Source organism: Alternaria alternata (assembly GCF_001642055.1).
Source record: "Alternaria alternata strain SRC1lrK2f unplaced genomic scaffold CC77scaffold_40, whole genome shotgun sequence".
NCBI classification, from domain to species: domain Eukaryota; kingdom Fungi; phylum Ascomycota; class Dothideomycetes; order Pleosporales; family Pleosporaceae; genus Alternaria; species Alternaria alternata.
This window is the reverse complement of record NW_017306229.1, coordinates 120762-136966: the sequence shown is the minus strand read 5'-3', so window position 1 is coordinate 136966 and position 16205 is coordinate 120762. Positions and strand designations below refer to the sequence as shown.

General features: G+C 51.0%; 9 protein-coding genes across 9 annotated transcripts; 5 read left to right on the top strand and 4 right to left on the bottom strand.

Moving 5' to 3' along the window:
* Window positions 1-168: 168 nt before the first annotated feature.
* On the bottom strand, window positions 169-1801 carry CC77DRAFT_976923 (aldehyde dehydrogenase; the record flags this gene model as incomplete). Its single annotated transcript, XM_018535955.1, has 3 exons — window positions 169-1201; window positions 1258-1704; window positions 1763-1801. 3 exons carry the CDS (start codon window positions 1799-1801, stop codon window positions 224-226), a joined length of 1464 nt encoding a protein of 487 aa, XP_018379071.1. The 3' UTR covers window positions 169-223.
* A 575-nt stretch (window positions 1802-2376) lies between these two features.
* On the top strand, window positions 2377-4034 carry CC77DRAFT_950549 (cytochrome P450; the record flags this gene model as incomplete). Its single annotated transcript, XM_018535327.1, has 3 exons — window positions 2377-2505; window positions 2557-3356; window positions 3410-4034. 3 exons carry the CDS (start codon window positions 2377-2379, stop codon window positions 4032-4034), a joined length of 1554 nt encoding a protein of 517 aa, XP_018379070.1.
* A 571-nt stretch (window positions 4035-4605) lies between these two features.
* On the bottom strand, window positions 4606-6424 carry CC77DRAFT_1084943 (pisatin demethylase; the record flags this gene model as incomplete). The annotated part of the gene is made up of 5 exons (XM_018529408.1): window positions 4606-4719; window positions 4828-5331; window positions 5408-5471; window positions 5598-6298; window positions 6404-6424. 5 exons carry the CDS (start codon window positions 6422-6424, stop codon window positions 4606-4608), a joined length of 1404 nt encoding a protein of 467 aa, XP_018379069.1.
* A 581-nt stretch (window positions 6425-7005) lies between these two features.
* CC77DRAFT_663004 (hypothetical protein) lies at window positions 7006-8720 on the bottom strand. The gene has a single exon (XM_018532655.1). The coding sequence runs from the start codon at window positions 8565-8567 to the stop codon at window positions 7302-7304; it is 1266 nt and encodes a 421-aa protein (XP_018379068.1). The 5' UTR covers window positions 8568-8720; the 3' UTR covers window positions 7006-7301.
* A 1578-nt stretch (window positions 8721-10298) lies between these two features.
* Window positions 10299-11266, top strand: CC77DRAFT_1026518 (hypothetical protein). Its single transcript, XM_018526277.1, has 2 exons — window positions 10299-10595; window positions 10656-11266. Exons 1-2 carry the CDS (start codon window positions 10584-10586, stop codon window positions 11190-11192), a joined length of 549 nt encoding a protein of 182 aa, XP_018379067.1. The 5' UTR covers window positions 10299-10583; the 3' UTR covers window positions 11193-11266.
* An 89-nt stretch (window positions 11267-11355) lies between these two features.
* Window positions 11356-12227, top strand: CC77DRAFT_1026517 (hypothetical protein). Its single transcript, XM_018526276.1, has one exon. It carries the CDS (start codon window positions 11652-11654, stop codon window positions 11943-11945), a length of 294 nt encoding a protein of 97 aa, XP_018379066.1. The 5' UTR covers window positions 11356-11651; the 3' UTR covers window positions 11946-12227.
* Window positions 12228-12470: 243 nt separating this feature from the next.
* On the top strand, window positions 12471-13231 carry CC77DRAFT_1067718 (hypothetical protein; the record flags this gene model as incomplete). The annotated part of the gene is made up of 3 exons (XM_018529026.1): window positions 12471-12555; window positions 12646-12807; window positions 12912-13231. The coding sequence occupies 3 exons, from the start codon at window positions 12471-12473 to the stop codon at window positions 13229-13231; spliced, it is 567 nt and encodes a 188-aa protein (XP_018379065.1).
* A 911-nt stretch (window positions 13232-14142) lies between these two features.
* Window positions 14143-14915, top strand: CC77DRAFT_1026515 (hypothetical protein). Its single transcript, XM_018526275.1, has 2 exons — window positions 14143-14467; window positions 14538-14915. The coding sequence occupies exons 1-2, from the start codon at window positions 14355-14357 to the stop codon at window positions 14812-14814; spliced, it is 390 nt and encodes a 129-aa protein (XP_018379064.1). The 5' UTR covers window positions 14143-14354; the 3' UTR covers window positions 14815-14915.
* Window positions 14916-15914: 999 nt separating this feature from the next.
* Window positions 15915-16064, bottom strand: CC77DRAFT_921894 (hypothetical protein; the record flags this gene model as incomplete). Its single annotated transcript, XM_018533726.1, has 1 exon — window positions 15915-16064. A coding segment is annotated over one exon (150 nt), but the record flags the coding sequence as incomplete, so codon positions are not given.
* Between the last annotated feature and the right edge of the window lie 141 nt (window positions 16065-16205).

Here is a 16205-nt window from a genome sequence, read left to right as displayed (position 1 = left end):
GGAAAGTTCCGGTTCCGTGCGGAACTTCCGAGGCACACCAAAGTCTGGTCGTAGAACTTGTCTTTGTACGCGCGACAGCGTGTTTGTGATATCATCCTGTAAACACAGTAGAAGGTGTATTCCTGGTCTACAACCTTTATGCTCATGTGGATAGAGGCGGCCATGCGTGCCAATGCGATGTATTATGCGCTACGGGGTGTACAGCATCGCTGCTGCGGACTATCTATTTGGCCGGGCTGGCCTGCGGGTCCTTCATACTGATCAGGACCGTCTTAGATTGCAAGTACTCTTCTAGACCAGCCAAACCTCCCTCGCGGCCGTAACCACTCTCCTTGCATCCGCCCCATGGGAGCTGGGTCAATGGCATGACGGGACTATTAACTCCCACCATGCCAACTTGAAGAGCACGGGTAACGCGTAAAGCACGCGGCATACTGGACGTGAAGACGGCAGCGGCAAGTCCGTAGGATGAATCGTTGGCCAGCGCAATGGCCTCTTGCTCCGTGGAAAAGGTTTTGACCGCCAGAACAGGTCCGAAGATCTCCTCGCGGTATGCGCGACTGTTGGTAGGGGGGTCAATCAGGAGCGTTGGCGGCATGAATAGGGCGGTGGGATGGGTCGGCACCTCGCCTGCAACTACGCCAACGCCCCCGTCGCGTGCGGCATCCACAAAAGCCTGCACTCTCTGATGGTGTTGCTGGTCGACCAGCGGGCCGAAGAGTGCCTCGGTAGGCGGGCCGTGGGCTGCAGCCAATTGCTTAAAAGCGGTGCTCACACCTGCAATGAAGGTATCGGCGATGTCGCGATGGACAAGCACTCGGGAGGCTGCGGAGCACACCTGGGCGCCATTGAGGGCAAATGTCTGCGAGCAGTGCGTAATGACGCTCTCCAAGTGGGCGTCATCGAAGACGATTGCGGCCGACTTACCTCCCAGCTCAAGTGTAACGGGCTTCAGGTTGCTCTTTGCAGCTGCAAGTTGTACAGCACGACCACCGCTAACAGAGCCCGTATAGGCGATCTTGGCGATACCCATGTGCGAAGCCAGGAGAGCGCCTGTCGCTGGCCCGCCCGAGACCATGTTCACTACACCTGGCGGAAAGCCAGCCTCGCGAAAGAGCTGTCCCAAGTACAACGCGCCCAGGGGTGACTTCTCTGACGCCTTGAATACAAAGGTATTACCTGCTGCGACAGCGGGTGCGATCTGTTGCACGCCAGTCAGCCAGTAACTGGAAGTGATCAAGTGAACGGCATTCTCACCTTCCATCCCGCAAAGATGGGCGTCGCATTCCACGCCCCGATGCCTGCGCATACACCAATCGCCTCTTGGAGCACCATCTTGAAGAAGCCATCGCCGTCTTCCGTGTACGTCGTCCCTGCAATCTTGTCCGTCAAACCAGCGTAGTAGCGGAAAACAGCCACGTGACTTCCCACAACTCTGCGTGCCAGCATCATAGGCGATCCCATGCACTGTGACTCCAGTTGGGCTATCTCTTCTGTATGTTTCTCGACCAAATCGGCATACCGAAGCATCAGCGCACTGCGTTGCGCGCCCGTCATCGCCTGCCATATTGGGAGCGCTGCTTGCGCCGCCGACACAGCCAAGTCGACGTCTTCTTCTAGCGCCACTTCGATGTTGTTCGAAACAAGACTTCCATCGTAGGGATTGTACACCTTCAGTTTCTCGTTGGTATGCGACCCGACATACTATATCCGGTTTCATTAGCTCTCATCGCACTATGTTCCGCACTGTCTCTGCCTTTACCTCATTGTTGATGAACAATTTCTCTTGAATCTTGGTCATGTTTCGGTTGTATGGCTTTATCACAGACAAAAGAGGAAATGGACGCGCGATTGAGCTATCAACAAATCGAACGGTTGATATTTGGAAGAGATGGGTGTCTTGGTAGTTTGTACTGCCTGGTCTGACTTCGACTTCTTTTTCGCTTATTCACCCAGCGACCCCGATCTCAACTTGTGCTGAAGCAAGCTAGTACGAAGCTGATACAGCTGGGTATGAAATGATTGCTCCGGTAAGTGAATACTGCAGTCGTGCTTTTGTCGGGTCATTTCCTTCCATCGTCGGGTCTTTGGCTTACATCGTTCGGGTCGATTGCCTACAACCCGCGTATTACCCGACCAGATGCGCCAGCCGTCAACCGTCCGCCGACAATGGTGCTCCGCTCACTTCGCGAAGCGTTCGAGTCTGGACCTCTTCTCAAGTCAGCTCAGAATTAGGCACCCTGGTTCTAGACAACGAACGTCGTTCTGTATGAGGGCGGTAGGCATCCACTGCATGCATGTTATCAGAGTTTTGTCAACTTCTCTTTAGCATTATCCGTATCTATCGTGTATGCCGAACTACTCCTCTTCTTCTCCATGTCGAGCCCATTGTCTTTATTAGCGCTCTGCGCCACGCTGGCCGCAAGTCTCGTGATTTTCCTAGTGTACAAGATCGAAGTTCACCCACGTCTCTTCAACGCGTTTCGACATCTCCCCACAGCCAGGGTAAGACATCACCATAACGTGCCCAAGACATTACTGACTAAGTCATCGTAGGGTGGACTACCATTCCTCGGCCATGGACTCCTCCAGTTCACCAATCCCCGTGGTCAAGCCTATCTGGACATGGCCAACTCTATACCGAACCAGGGCTTGATTCATTTCTATGGGTTCATGAACGTCAGTCATATCCTGCTAGTCAGTAATGAGGCCCTATCTGAGGTACTGGTTCGTCGCGCATATGCTTTCACCAAGCCAGCGGTAGCTCGACGATTGCTCAGCCAAATCCTAGGACCATCGCTTCTCATCTTGGAAGGCGATGAGCATAAATATCTCCGAAAACGTATCCAGCCGGCCTTTGGCCATCGAAACGTCCAAGATCTTTGCCCACTTTTTTGGTCGAAAGCTATTGACATGGTGGAAACAATGGAACAGTCCGCTGCTTCACCTGACTCAACGGACTTTGTAGTGGATGTCCTGCCTTGGGGCAACAAGGGTACCCTCGATGCCATCGGTTTGGCGGCATTAGGAAAGGATTTCAACACACTACGGGAACCAAATGAGCTTACCGATTTATATGAGCTCGTGACTGGTAGCAAAGAAGGCGTGCGTCTACTGTTCATTGCCAATGCTTTGTTGCCGGCCTGGTTATTAAGACTCTTACCACGCAAGTTCAACCGCGATATCGAGGATGCTCGCATCAGGCTGCGACAGCTTTGCAGTACCTTTTTAGAAGAGAGAAAGAAAGAAGTCACTGAAGACAGTGGCCAAAAGGCGCTCTTACTGCAGCTCATACAAAGTGGAACACTGACGGATGACGAACTTGTTGGCCAGCTCTTGACCATCATCGGTGCAGGGTATGACACAAGTTTAGATGATTTATGATGATATCATACTGACCGCAAGATAGGTACGAGCCAACTTCAGCGACTTTGACCTGGACTCTCTGGCTGCTTGCCACCCAACCAGCCTGGCAAGACAGTCTCCGTGCCGAACTTCGCAGCCACATCCCCTATCGCTTCTTCGCCAACGACGCAGAAAGGTTTACTGAATTCGCTACCCTCGACACTCTCCCCATCCTCAATGCCGTCGTGAACGAAACGCTCCGTCTCATGCCCACCTCGCCCATCACCTCGCGCGTCGCCACAGAAGACACCACCGTTCTCGGCACTGCCATTCCAGCTGGAACACGTCTTTGGATCGTTCCCGCTGCCATGAACCGGTTTGCATCCTTCTACGGCGAAACGGCCGATGCATTCGATCCAGGCCGATGGATTGATGAAGACAGCGGCCGAGCTAACAACCATGGTAATGCCCATACCAATTATGCTTTCCTTACTTTTCTGCATGGACCGCGGAAGTGCATTGGAGCGGGATATGCCAAGGTCGAATTACGAGCTTTCATCGCCGCCTTTGTGGGTAGCTTTGAGTTTGAGATGGCGGACAAAAGTTATGTGCCTCAGCCTGCGGGTATTACGGCTGTCAAGCCACGGGATGGTTTACCCTTAAGACTGAAGCGCACAAAAGCCTGGTAATGAGTTGCAATCATCTTGTAAGATGTTTTTGGGGCATGTGATGGTGAAGATAATGGAAATAGGTAGCTTGGACGGATACAGGAAACAACGTTGGGACATTTTGATACTTACACGCCATGAACTAGAGTAAATCACCTGTTCTAGTGCTCCAAGTGTGTCGTGATTCATTCCTAACTGATATGGGAAGAAACTTGGTTGCTTTTTGTCCGTTACCTGGCATCCAGTAGATGACAATGACCGCTTTGTCACATACATATCCAACATCCAATCATTTCTTGTGTTACTCCGACTGCGGTGGGAAACACAGGTACAAATACACCACGGGGATTATCTTCGAGCATAACCGACCCAGGATATACACTGAACAAGATAGGGACAATCAATGCAACATGAGACAGTTTGTTGATAGATAGGTTAACGGCTGAACGAAGAAGGGTCATTTTGACTCCACTAAGGGACGTGGGAATGCCGCGGGCAAGAGACTCGTTAGTGAGCGGTCTATCCATCGGATCTTTCTGCGTTATTTCTTCCAGCCCTCGAAGTCTCCCAACTACGAGCATGACCACTTTTCTCACATCTTTGCCGATACCCTTACCTTCAACCCTTTATCCATAAACACGCCGTAACCGATGTTGTCGCACGGCTCAAACGGCTTCACTAGCTGTAGGTCGAACAAGCGAAACATCTGTTCAAGTTCAGCGACCATCACGCCAAGACTGTTACACATATAGGAACATACCTCGAATACCACTTTTGCAATGTCCATCATAGCAATATTCTTGCCCGCACAAACCCAGCCCCCATAACCAAACACCATCTCAACGTCTAGCTCCATCTGCCTGCGTGTCTCTTCGTCTGCCTCCGTGAAGCGCTCTGGACGGAATACGTCGGCATCGGCGCCGAACAAAGCCGTTGACTGCAGCATGGATGACATGTTCATGCATACAGCGGTGCCTGGGGGTAGCAATTTCTCGTGAAAGATGGGTGATTCGTCCAGGGGTACGATTTTAGGAAAAAGACCTAGGATGGGTGGGCGCATACGGAGGCCTTCGTAGATGATTGCCTGCAGATATGGCAATCTCCGTGCCTGATCCAAGGTTATAGGGTATGAGACGTTCTCCGCGCGTACCGCGTTCTGAATCTCGGCGACGAGGCGATTGTATACCGTAGGTGAGCTCATGGTATGTACCAGGATAGAACGCATGGCGTTGGCGGTGCTCTCACTCCCAGCTAGCAGGAGGAATAGGCCTTCGGATTGGCACTCTTCCTCTGTGAAGCCCTTAGCCATAAGTGAGGCCTATACGAAGACTGTCAGCTCGACAATTTCCATGGATCAGGTGTACATGGAAGGGAAAATTGGGGCGGAAACTTGCCAGAAAGTCCTTGTGTCCACCATCAGGTGCTGAAAAGCGACGACCGACCCATTCAGCTGCGAAACTAATACAACATCAGCGGAACCGCTCAACTAAAACCCAAGACGAGTATCCAGAGTCCAGGCTCGCTGTGACGTACCCCATGAGCGCTCCAAAGCCCTTCGTATCACTGGTTTTTGGCCCCACGAACTTGAGTACAAAAGGCGAGAACAAAAACTTGCGAATCCAAGGTACATCAGCCACCGTCGACATTCTCGGCCAGAGCTCATCCACAGTTCCAAGGAAGTCGTAGTGATCCTTTTCGTCTTCGAGATAGCCAACTGCTTTGCCAAACCCCATCCGTGTGATGACATCCATGGTGAAATAGGACGTGATGGCCACCAGATCCAGCAGCGGCTGACCGTTTCCTGGCGAAGCTACCACGTAGCGATTTCGAATAACGTCTATGAAGATCTTGACCTGCTCATCGATTATGCCTTCAAGGCCACCAGTATCACGCCCGTTGTACGCCGCCATAGATCTGGCTTTCGCCTTCTTGTGCGCTCCTGGGTCAATAATCGTAAACAAGTTGTCACGATACGGATTGAAGCGGCCGGCGTGATACCAGTCGCTGCGAGCGTAATTGCTCCGCGTGGACGAGACAGTGCGCAGGACGTTGGGGTCGTCAGTGAGGACTTCGTTGGGCCCGATGCGCACAAGCGGGCCATGTTTAGCGTGGAGATCGCGAAGGACCCAGTATTGACGACCGCTGTAGGTGGTACGACCTAGCCAGTAGTAGGAGAATGGTGCAGTGATATGCGCACTAGGAATGTGTCGCAGACGCTTCCACGTTCGAATGTAATTCTGCGCCACCCAGATAACGACAAGAACTATTGCGATATGCCATATTGACTGTCTTCTTATGTGAGCACCAACCAGCCTGTAGCGAGGCTGGACATATTAAAGTCGATCAGTTTTATCTTTCTGGATGGTAGTGGCATAACGAACTCGACATACCTCAGGAGACAGCTCTTCCATCATTTACGGACACTGATATTTCTGTCGCTTGGGTGTGATCAGTTGATTGTTGGTAGTGGTGGGAGAGTAGGAAGAAAATTCAAGGACGTTTGTTAGATAATATCCTAACACAAACTGAAAAGTGAAGCGAGTCGAAGTAGGCTAGTGATAGCAGGTGATAATGAAGATAGTTCGGGATGAGCCCACCGCTCATGCAGGAGATAAGCACGAGGTAGGCGCCCTCCTTCTAGGGAAAGGGAAAAAAGGTAACCAAAATCGCAATTCGATGTTACAAAGCTCAACTGAAATTGAACCAATACGCTTCTGGAGCTTACTCGGCTCCGAGCCGAACGAGTATGACAATTGTCCCGGGGCATATGGATCATTGATTTCGGTACATACCAAATCGTACGGGTTTCGGACAAACCATCAGCATACTCTGCATGGTCGTTGGCCTGAATAGCAATTGCAATTTCCCTGCCGATGAGAGTTTGAGGATTGCAGATGCAATGTCAAGAGCCCGGCAGATATCAGGTCGTTTGTTGCTGGTTGTGGATTGCATAAAAACATCACGTACACACATCTGCTGGTCGTAGCGTTTCTGCTTAGATCACGGTGTCATTTGAAATATCGTATTGGATGCCTGTGAGATGGTGATTCCTTGATATGCCGCACTATGTGTGGTTGAATTCCAATTGAAGTCTCTCCATAAAAGAATTCCCCCAATGCGATACGAAAGTGTTCCACAGATAAGACGAACGACCCAACGCTTTGTTGACTGGGAAGAGGATCGTAACTTCGTGTATTGTTACCTCATGTTAATATTGAACCAGAATACAGCGACCTGCGCTCTCCTGGATTTGGTGTTGAGAGTCTCTTGGGAAGTAGCTTTCTTCCTCTAAGATGCGCCCCTCATCTCCAACATCCCAAACATCTGTTGCGCTGCAGCTCCAGTATCGACTGCTGCTGACCGCATCCCATCCAAAAGCGTACTCTTGGTCTGGATGTCGAGCACTGCCAATTCTCGTGCTGTCTGGACGACTCGTCTGAGGCGAAGCTTTACTAGTGCCTCAAAACATGAGTGTGACATCTCTTTACTCAGTGTCAAACCACCAATCGTCAGGTATGTGACTTGACTATTGAGCGCGCTCACTGAATTCGACTCACGTATGTACGTCTGCAGATGCTCAATTACCCAGCTTATAGAAGTACAAAACATCATGCTCACGTACGGCGAGTTGAAGGAGCATTGCGCGCACGTAGAGATTGTGTCCTTTGTCCTGTTTAACTGTTGCTCCACAGCAAAGACAACGTCTAGAGTAGTGGGTTTCGCAAGCCGAAGACTAACCAAGTAGATGAGCTGACTCAATTGGGAAGAGCATTGGCAATCCACATCCTTGGATAGGTCGAAGAGGAGGTCTGAAGCAGTTGTATCAGAAGAAATGGGATCCTTGGAAAAGCCGGTTACGTGTGTAAGAAGGATTTGATCGTCCTGGTATGTGGTCTGTCGGCCTATCTGGCTCATGGGTGGTGATGGCTCTTGCGTTGGTTCTCCGGCAATGACACCGGCGCCGAACTTCGTACCATTGAGCATGACCTGACTTGACGGAAGACCCCACATCTGCTCCACAGAACCTGAGTGGTGACCGTTTGTGCAATCTGGATCGACTCCACTTGTACCCCACTCCCATAGCGAAAGATCATCCATAGATCCAAAGTCAACTGTGTCGGCATCATGTGGCAGTTCCATTGACATGTTCGTAAATGACCCTATGGAAGCCATTCCTGGCGATAATAGAACCGTGCGTGCCTTTCCATCTCTTGTATCGTTTTGTTGAGGGGTGCTCCGAGTCGAATCGTGACGCTCTGTCGGAAGCAGCGAGTCCGCCAGGGTTGAAGAGGGTGTTAGAGGCGCCGTTCCCCGCTTCACTCGCACTGTACCAACAGCGTTTTCCGTACCGTACGACCCCACTTCATCCGAGATCACAGATGTTTGACGCCGCCTGCCTGGACGGCGTGCTACGCTGTAGTTGCAGTCTTGTTGGCAGCCTCGGTCGACGCAACGTTGACAGACTGGTTTTTCGCGACTACATTTGAGCTTCGAAAGTGTGCATATATCGCAAGAGTTCCGCAGCCGGCGGAAGCCCAGACGCGATGGTTTCATGCTGGCAGCTTCGCGATGCTTGTTTGCGTTATCTTTTAAAACGGCAATAGGACATGTGTAGCGTGTGCAAAAGTTAAAAGTTGGCCTCGAATAGATTGATATGAAAGACGACTGACTGAACGTGTTGTAACATATACAAAGTGACAATCACGGGCTTACAAGATGAAACTCGATTCGAATGCACATATGCGTTTGCCTGACTAATTAGCAAGGGACCAACAAACGGTACTGCGCACTCAACAGCTCTAGGGATCCATGGCCCATTTGGAGTATGTGCAAACTTTGTGCCACAGTAGTAGGGCTGACAACAACCAAGTGAGGCTCGAATGCCCACTGCATAAGAGTAAGGACCCCAGAATGGTCGATGAGCCAGCTATAGAACGTTTGCGCCGGCCGTTTCCCTTAGTGCTATGACTGCCGCTAGCCACTCACCGTTACCGAGTGCGAATCCCCCTTGTAAATCCGGAGATATTTCCGCTGACGCAAGACACACACGTCAAGTTCACAAATCCTGTCTCTTATCATCCTTTTACTGTCGTCGCCTAGATAAAACGCTCCTGGACACTGGTTTCTGGCCTGATCGACACTAAAATCTAGTTGCCGGTACTTGTCGTCGATCATGGCACGCCGCTGTATGGAAGTCAGGCTTATATATATATGACTGCTTTTCGTACTCTATGAATGCATTTTCGGTCGAAAGCACTCGGTCGAAGCAGCTATCGCTGACGACCTCGCTCATACGTAGGCAATAAAGCGCCTCGATGACAATGGATAGTGCCGAGACATAAGCTGAGGTTTCACTCCGCATCCCTCGAATGGACGTCCATGCTACGTCTTCCGTCTCCGAGTAGGAGATCTTCATGACACAAACACTTCCGGATCTGCCGTCGCATTGATGATTCCGCGAACCATTCTGTAAGTACGTTGGGTAAGAATATACCGGCTTGGTGCCGACATGCCTTACAAATGGCATTGGGCAATCTGGGTTGCGCCAAAGTTTTCCCTACGAAACGTCTCGTTCGATCTCGTAGGAGACGTCACTCTCTGGTAGCTAACTTCCTCGTTATAACCAATAACCCCAACCGTCGCGGACGGCAGCGTTTCGTGAAGCTTTAGTCAGAAGTCGGCCTCGGGGACCGAGCTTACCTAGCAACGTTCAGGGCTGGCAGTCCCTTGCGATGGAAGGTCCAGATTTAGCACGCCATATCTTGCCGCGAGTGTTGTACAATCAACGCTCTGATTGCAGCTTCATTGCCATCTTAATTACGAAGTCGAACATGGGTCTTGCTATCGTGTGTTCTTGGTAACGGGTACCGCGGCCGAAACACCGGTGTCTGCGTCAGTACTCGTAATGCACATGCCTAAAAGCATAGGAAATGTTTCGTCCCGATTACAACTGTACCTAGGTAGCTGACCTGAGCTTGGCGATTATGGTATCTCAGGCAGGTCAGAGTCGTGAGTTTTGGGGAAGCGGGGAAATGGTGGACTCGATACAGATCTGATTACGGCGCGTTGAGTGCACAAGCACCGAGGTCCGTGTCCTCGGATGTGTCTCCGAGATCACCATGGACAGAACCTAGTCAATCTCCTTGCACACGCATCATAATGATACCCCGAAACATCAACTACGACTCACACACTGAAGAACATCGGGCATCAACGAGTCGCTGATCAACTTCCAGGTTTTTGAGGCAACTGCATGCTGGTTGTACTTACGTGCAGGCGCGAAGATCGCGTTTCATGTACTAGCCAAGGTTTCTGGTACCGCGTTTACACACGAGTCTGAAATAGATCATGGCTTAAATTATGACAGCGATGTTGAGAGCATCACGAGATAAGCTTTGTCTGCTCACTGTAAGCAATGATTTCCGCCTTTTTGCTTCACATTCAGCTCCGCGGCACCAGTACAAAGCATCACTTCCGGCTGATGACCTTACAAATACTATGCGTTCAATCTCTCTCTTTATTCCCAAATAATTCGCAGTAGCATCGCTTTGATCTATTCTGGAGTCAGAGATGACCATTAGGGTATAGCATCCGGGCCAAGCAAAAGACCTTGCCTGTCATATTTGCTAACTACATATACAGGGACCTCTGTCAAGCGACCAGACAAGGCAATGCATGTGTCGAGGACACGAGAACGACATCAGCATTGAAGTACGGGGCCCTGTCGCAGCCTACAGTACACTAGAGAAGGTGCTGCAACTTGATCAGAAGCTATCAAACCTACATAGTGCCATGATGGAGTGCAGCACATGTGCTTCAGATCCAACGCGCACTACGACTCTTCTTCGCGAACTGGAAATCCTTTGTACCCTTTACGTTGCAGGGCAGGCAAAGTTTGCGCCATCGGGCGTTCCTATTGACAAAGATAGCAATGAAAGCCGCGCTGAGCTTGGCGACAGCACCTTCCAATTAAGCCGATACGTGTTGGACAGCGAGGAGTGTAGAGTTGTGGGTCGCATTGTCGTGAAGCAAGGGCTGGATCACCTTCAAAAGAAGCTGCAGATCGTGCAGGCGGAGCAGAGGCGGAACAATTGTGCCACAATGCAGAACGAGATCAGTGCGAAAGTTCAGGGGATACTTTCGAAAGTATGGGAGGCTTCCGCATATGGATGTTTGTAGACACGGGGGATTCGCGAGGGCGCGTCCAGCGTCAAGGCCGTGGTAGCTAAGGTACTCGATCAAAAATGAAGCACTGTTGATCAAATTATAGCGGTGATGCATAACCCATGCGGAGACCATTCTCGGGGCTTAGCATCGGGGAGATGCGGGCTATATCACAAGTTGACCACCATCCCATCTGACCAGGGATGCACTTAAGCCGCCGAGTCCCACGTGAGCAACACATACCATACAATTTAGAGAGCAAGTAAAAATGAAATCGACGGTACCTACCTACGAACTATGCGTACCCGCACTTCGAAAAGCGATGCAAAACCATCTGGAGGTTTTGAGGAAGGCTGAGGCATGGTGCGACAAAAACGGGTATCCGCACTCGAAAGCCTTGGGGGCTAGACTCGCTCCAGATATGCATGTACGTATCGCGTCGACTTGTCACCTAGAGAACAGAACATAAAGTTAATGATGCTTCAACTACAGCCTCTCGCGCTTCAAATCTTTTTCCAGGTTACCACCGCTACAAGGGCACTCCAGCGCCTTGCCGGCATGGAAGTACCCACGTTCAAGTTCGACGCAGCCTCTTTCCAGGATTTGTACACGCAAATCGATCAGGCCTTGGAATGTTTCGAGAAGGCACGCCCGGAGGCATTCGAGGGAAAGGAGGATATGCCCGTGGTTATCGACGTACCCAACATGTGGCATTTCGATCTGAACGGCTTGACGTATTTGCAGGAGTTTGTTCTCCCAAATTTGTAAGTGCTCTCATGGATTTCTCCACGTCTAGCCGGTATACTGATATAGCCCTCGTTTTGACAGCTTCTTTCACAATGTGACGGCTTATGGCATCTTGCGGAATCTTGGGGTACCGATTGGGAAGATGCATTATCTTTCGGGTGAAGACCGACTCATTGGGGCTTGATGGCACATTATCAAGATCAGGAGGATGTTGTGGAAGGCGTTGTAGAACTAGAAAAGGTCAAACATGAGCTATTCACAATAAATGCTGTCAAGAGGCGTGAAAAGGAATAGACGAGTTTTTCTAGAATGGATTGTATGAAGATGAATGATGCGACTGACCTATGGCATGTGTCGGAGATCGGAGTTTCATTCGCCGTGACCGGGTTCCGCGGGGAAGCTTGACGTAGCGCGTGTCCCACGTGGAGCGTCCAGGCCCACTACCAGTTGACCACCAACAGTCAGGCATCCCGTCTCAAAGTACGAACCATCTGACGCCTCTAGAAACCGCAAACCCAGCACCAATTGCTCGCGTACTCGCACACAATGGACAATCTACTCACGCAGAAGACGCCTACTGCGCTGGCAATCGCGCAGGCTGTAGGCATAACGGGGAGCGTGTTCTTACTAGGTAAGTTACGCCAGGGATGAAGGCGCATACCCAAACTTGAAAAGCCTTCATATACATTATACAGCATGGCATGACTGACAAGCATGCTAGGATCCAATGTATGCCTTTCGGTAGTCGGCATCCCCGCCGCAATGCAAGCCCCCGCTCCCCTCGCAGTAAAGCAATGGCACACAATCTTCACACGAGGCGGCGCAATCGCGAGGCCATTAGCCATTGTCTCAGCTCTAGCAACCGGGTACTTGGCCTATAACCGTACGTCACACCCCATGTCCCTCCAATGCGCGTCAATACTTCAACACTACACCCCACCCGTCTACCCACTCCCCGACCATCTCACGTGCTAACATCCCCAACAGAAGATCCCAAATCCACACCTTTTCGCCTGAACGCTCTCGCGACCATCCTCCTCCCCAGCATCGTCCCCTTCACGCTCCTCGCCATGGCACCCACCAACGACAAGCTTCTAGGCAAGAAGGACGAACTCGCGACCGCATCGTTGAGCAACAAGAACGTCGAAGCATTTGCCGCCGAGGGCGAGACAGTACACGAGTTGATGGACAAGTGGGCGAGTCTGAACATGGCGAGGGCAATGCTGGTGGCTGTGGGAGCAGTGTGTACCGTTGCGTCAGCGGTCGTGGGAAGGAGGGAGCTTGTAAAGTTTGGTGGCCGGTGGTAAGGCATGGATGAGACAAGATAGGATATTGATATGATTGATGGGTCAAATGTAACATGGGGGATGTGATGAGGCACGACTATCAGAATATATCTGCACCAAAAGCCTCCTTTGCCGCACCAAAAACATACTTTCAATCTGCCAAACTCCAGGAAACTAGAAGCGGGAGCAGCCGAAGACTTTGATAAGGTGAGGCGCTAGGCAGGGGTGCTGTGATGCGACAGAGGTGGTTGGCTATTAATCCGAGTGAGGGCTCATTTATCCGGTCATATATCTTAGGGTAAGCTGGTCTGACAGGGCGTATGGGTCAAGCATCTCGCTAGACGGCTAAGCATGTTGGTGGAGTAGCTTGTCTGTACCTTCTGTCGTCAGCTCGTGTTTGAATGGCACATAGGCACCGCTCGTCGAGCAATATACGTTTCGAGCGATGGGCGAAGATCGCCTGAAGACTGGATTATCCGGCTGGATGATGCCTCTGTCGACACCATAGCATGTCTCTTCCGCACCGCCTCGTTCGCCTCATAATGAAAAAGAGGTATCCAGGACGAACACATGACTACAGCACCCGAGAATCCAGAGGTATGGAGTTGGGGTCGGTGTCCGAGGCCACTTGAGAGGTGATAGTTGTGAGAATGCAATGTGCCTGACGAAGAACATGCAGCAGCAAGCTTACCTAGGTAGGCTGGAAGCATGATCTGCATGTACTGTATAACAGTTATAGACATGGAAAAACACGAGTACGAAGCGACCGGGCGATGCTATCGGCCGATGCCTGCTGCAAACAAGCGATGTTGTTGGTCCGGTCTCAGATGGTCCGGTTATGGTCCTTCTGGTCCTTCTGGTCATGGGACTATGGACTCAATGATCCTTCAGTGAGATTTAGCGGTCGGTCACCGACTGGCCCAACAAGATCACTGCTGTGAAGCCATACGGCCATATAGAATTCCAGAGGATTATATATCAGGCGACAGTTGACGCGGTAGGTCTTGCAAACTACCTTCTCGCTCCTCAAGAACCTTCATCTTCATACTATTCATACACCTGAATTTGCTTTCGAGACTTTCAATCCTGTACGAGCACATCGTACTTTGGGAGATAGCCGACAACTAGACTCAACGCAAACAGCATGAAGCTCGCCGCTGCTGGGGCCCTTATGCTCTTTGCTCGCTCAGTCATGGGCAAAGGCTGTCCCGATGGCCAGATTGGTGTTGGCACCGTACAGACCTGTTTGATCGTCAAGTTCGTCCTTACCTATACATTCAATCGCCAGGGTGCCTGGACGAGACTACGAGCTGACTTCTATCTCTAGCAACATGCAGACTCAGTGCTCCGCAACGCAGGGTGTCGTCTTTGGAGAAGGCAACTGCGACCAAGCCGATATCGAGAACATGTTCCAGAAGGACGGATATTGTCAGCCTAGAACTTTCCTTCATGGTGCCAAGGTTTTCTGCGAAGACGATGATATGACCGTCACGTCTGTTGCGTACAATCTAGCAACTTGGGGGAATTGCAAAAAGCAAAATATTGATTGTTCCGCTGGAGCACTTCAGTACTTGTATATTAGTTACTGTTGCGAGAAGATGTAGGGCTGAATACGTCACTCAAGTGTTGCCGCGGCCAAGGTACGGAAATTATGTATGCTAGCAAAGAAGTATCTGCCTGCACAAGAAATTTATACGAAGCTGATGGTTTCTTTGTGTGTCATCTGCTTTTTTATTCCATTGGCACTGTTTGTAAAATGAAATCATGTTCCCTCCATACAAAAGAAGCCTTCTTTACCACACCGAAAACTTACTTTCAATCAACCAACCCTGGTCAGAGTAATATCATCAAACCACACATACCCCGTCTGCGCAGTCTGCAAACAGCTCACTACAATCCTCACATAGTTCCTACTATCCGCTGCCAGCGCAGCCGTACCACTAAACTTCGTCCACTCCTGCACCTCGACTTGTCCATACTCCTTCTCGATAAGGCCCGTCAAAGAGATGTAACATGGAGCTCCAACTGTACCATCGACTTTGACGCTGAAGGATGCCGTGTAGGTGCCTGCTTCGCTGACTTGAGGTATTTGACGCGCGCTGGCGAAGAGGCCGGCTCGTCGGGTCACGCGGACGCTCTTGCTACCGTACTGCGGATCGGACGGGGCCACGGTGGAGTATTCACCAAAAGGGAACAGAACCCAGGGGTCAGTTGTAGCGTCTTCGAAGCCAGGGTTTACAACGAGCTGCGTGGGTTTTGGTGGACTTGGACTTGGGGTGGAGGACGTTGACGATGACAGGTCGAGTGTTGTTGTCGTCGAGGGGGTATCGCTGGTTGTGGGGGAAGCTTCAGTCGAAGTTTCTGTTGGAGTTGGAGTTGGAGTTGGAGTTGGAGTTGGAGAGGTCGGAGAGGAAACGGGCTCTGTTGCGGACACAGACGCACTGGTCGTCATCTCGCTGGATGCGGAGGATGTGTCTGAAGGGACAACAGGCGAAGAAGATGATGATGAGCTCACAGCCTCTGGGGTAACAGCTGGATCTGATGAGATTGACGTGATACTGCTTGACATCTCTGCCGAGCTGTACGATGTGGATGATATATCCGTCAAGGACGAAGATGATGACGGAAGCACAGAAGTGACAGTGACCAACGACGCACTGTGTTGGGTGGAAGAAGGCGCGGTACTTGAGGAAGATACAGCTTTGCAATCGCCGAACCCTTTCTGGCAGGTCTCAGGTGCACAATATGCGTCTGTACTTCCACAGTACGAGTACTGACTGCAGCAATTACCCCACTTACTTCCTTTGCAGGTCTGTCCGCCGAAAGTAGCTCCACATCTGGCATTAGTGGAGACTCGCTGCGAAGTGGCAGAGGCGCTGATTATCGGTTGGGTGGTTGTTGTAGATGGAAGTACCAAGATACTCGAAGGCCCGGCCGGTGTAGCCTTGCAGGAGCCAAACTTAGTCTGGCAACCCGATCCGCAGTACGCATTGCT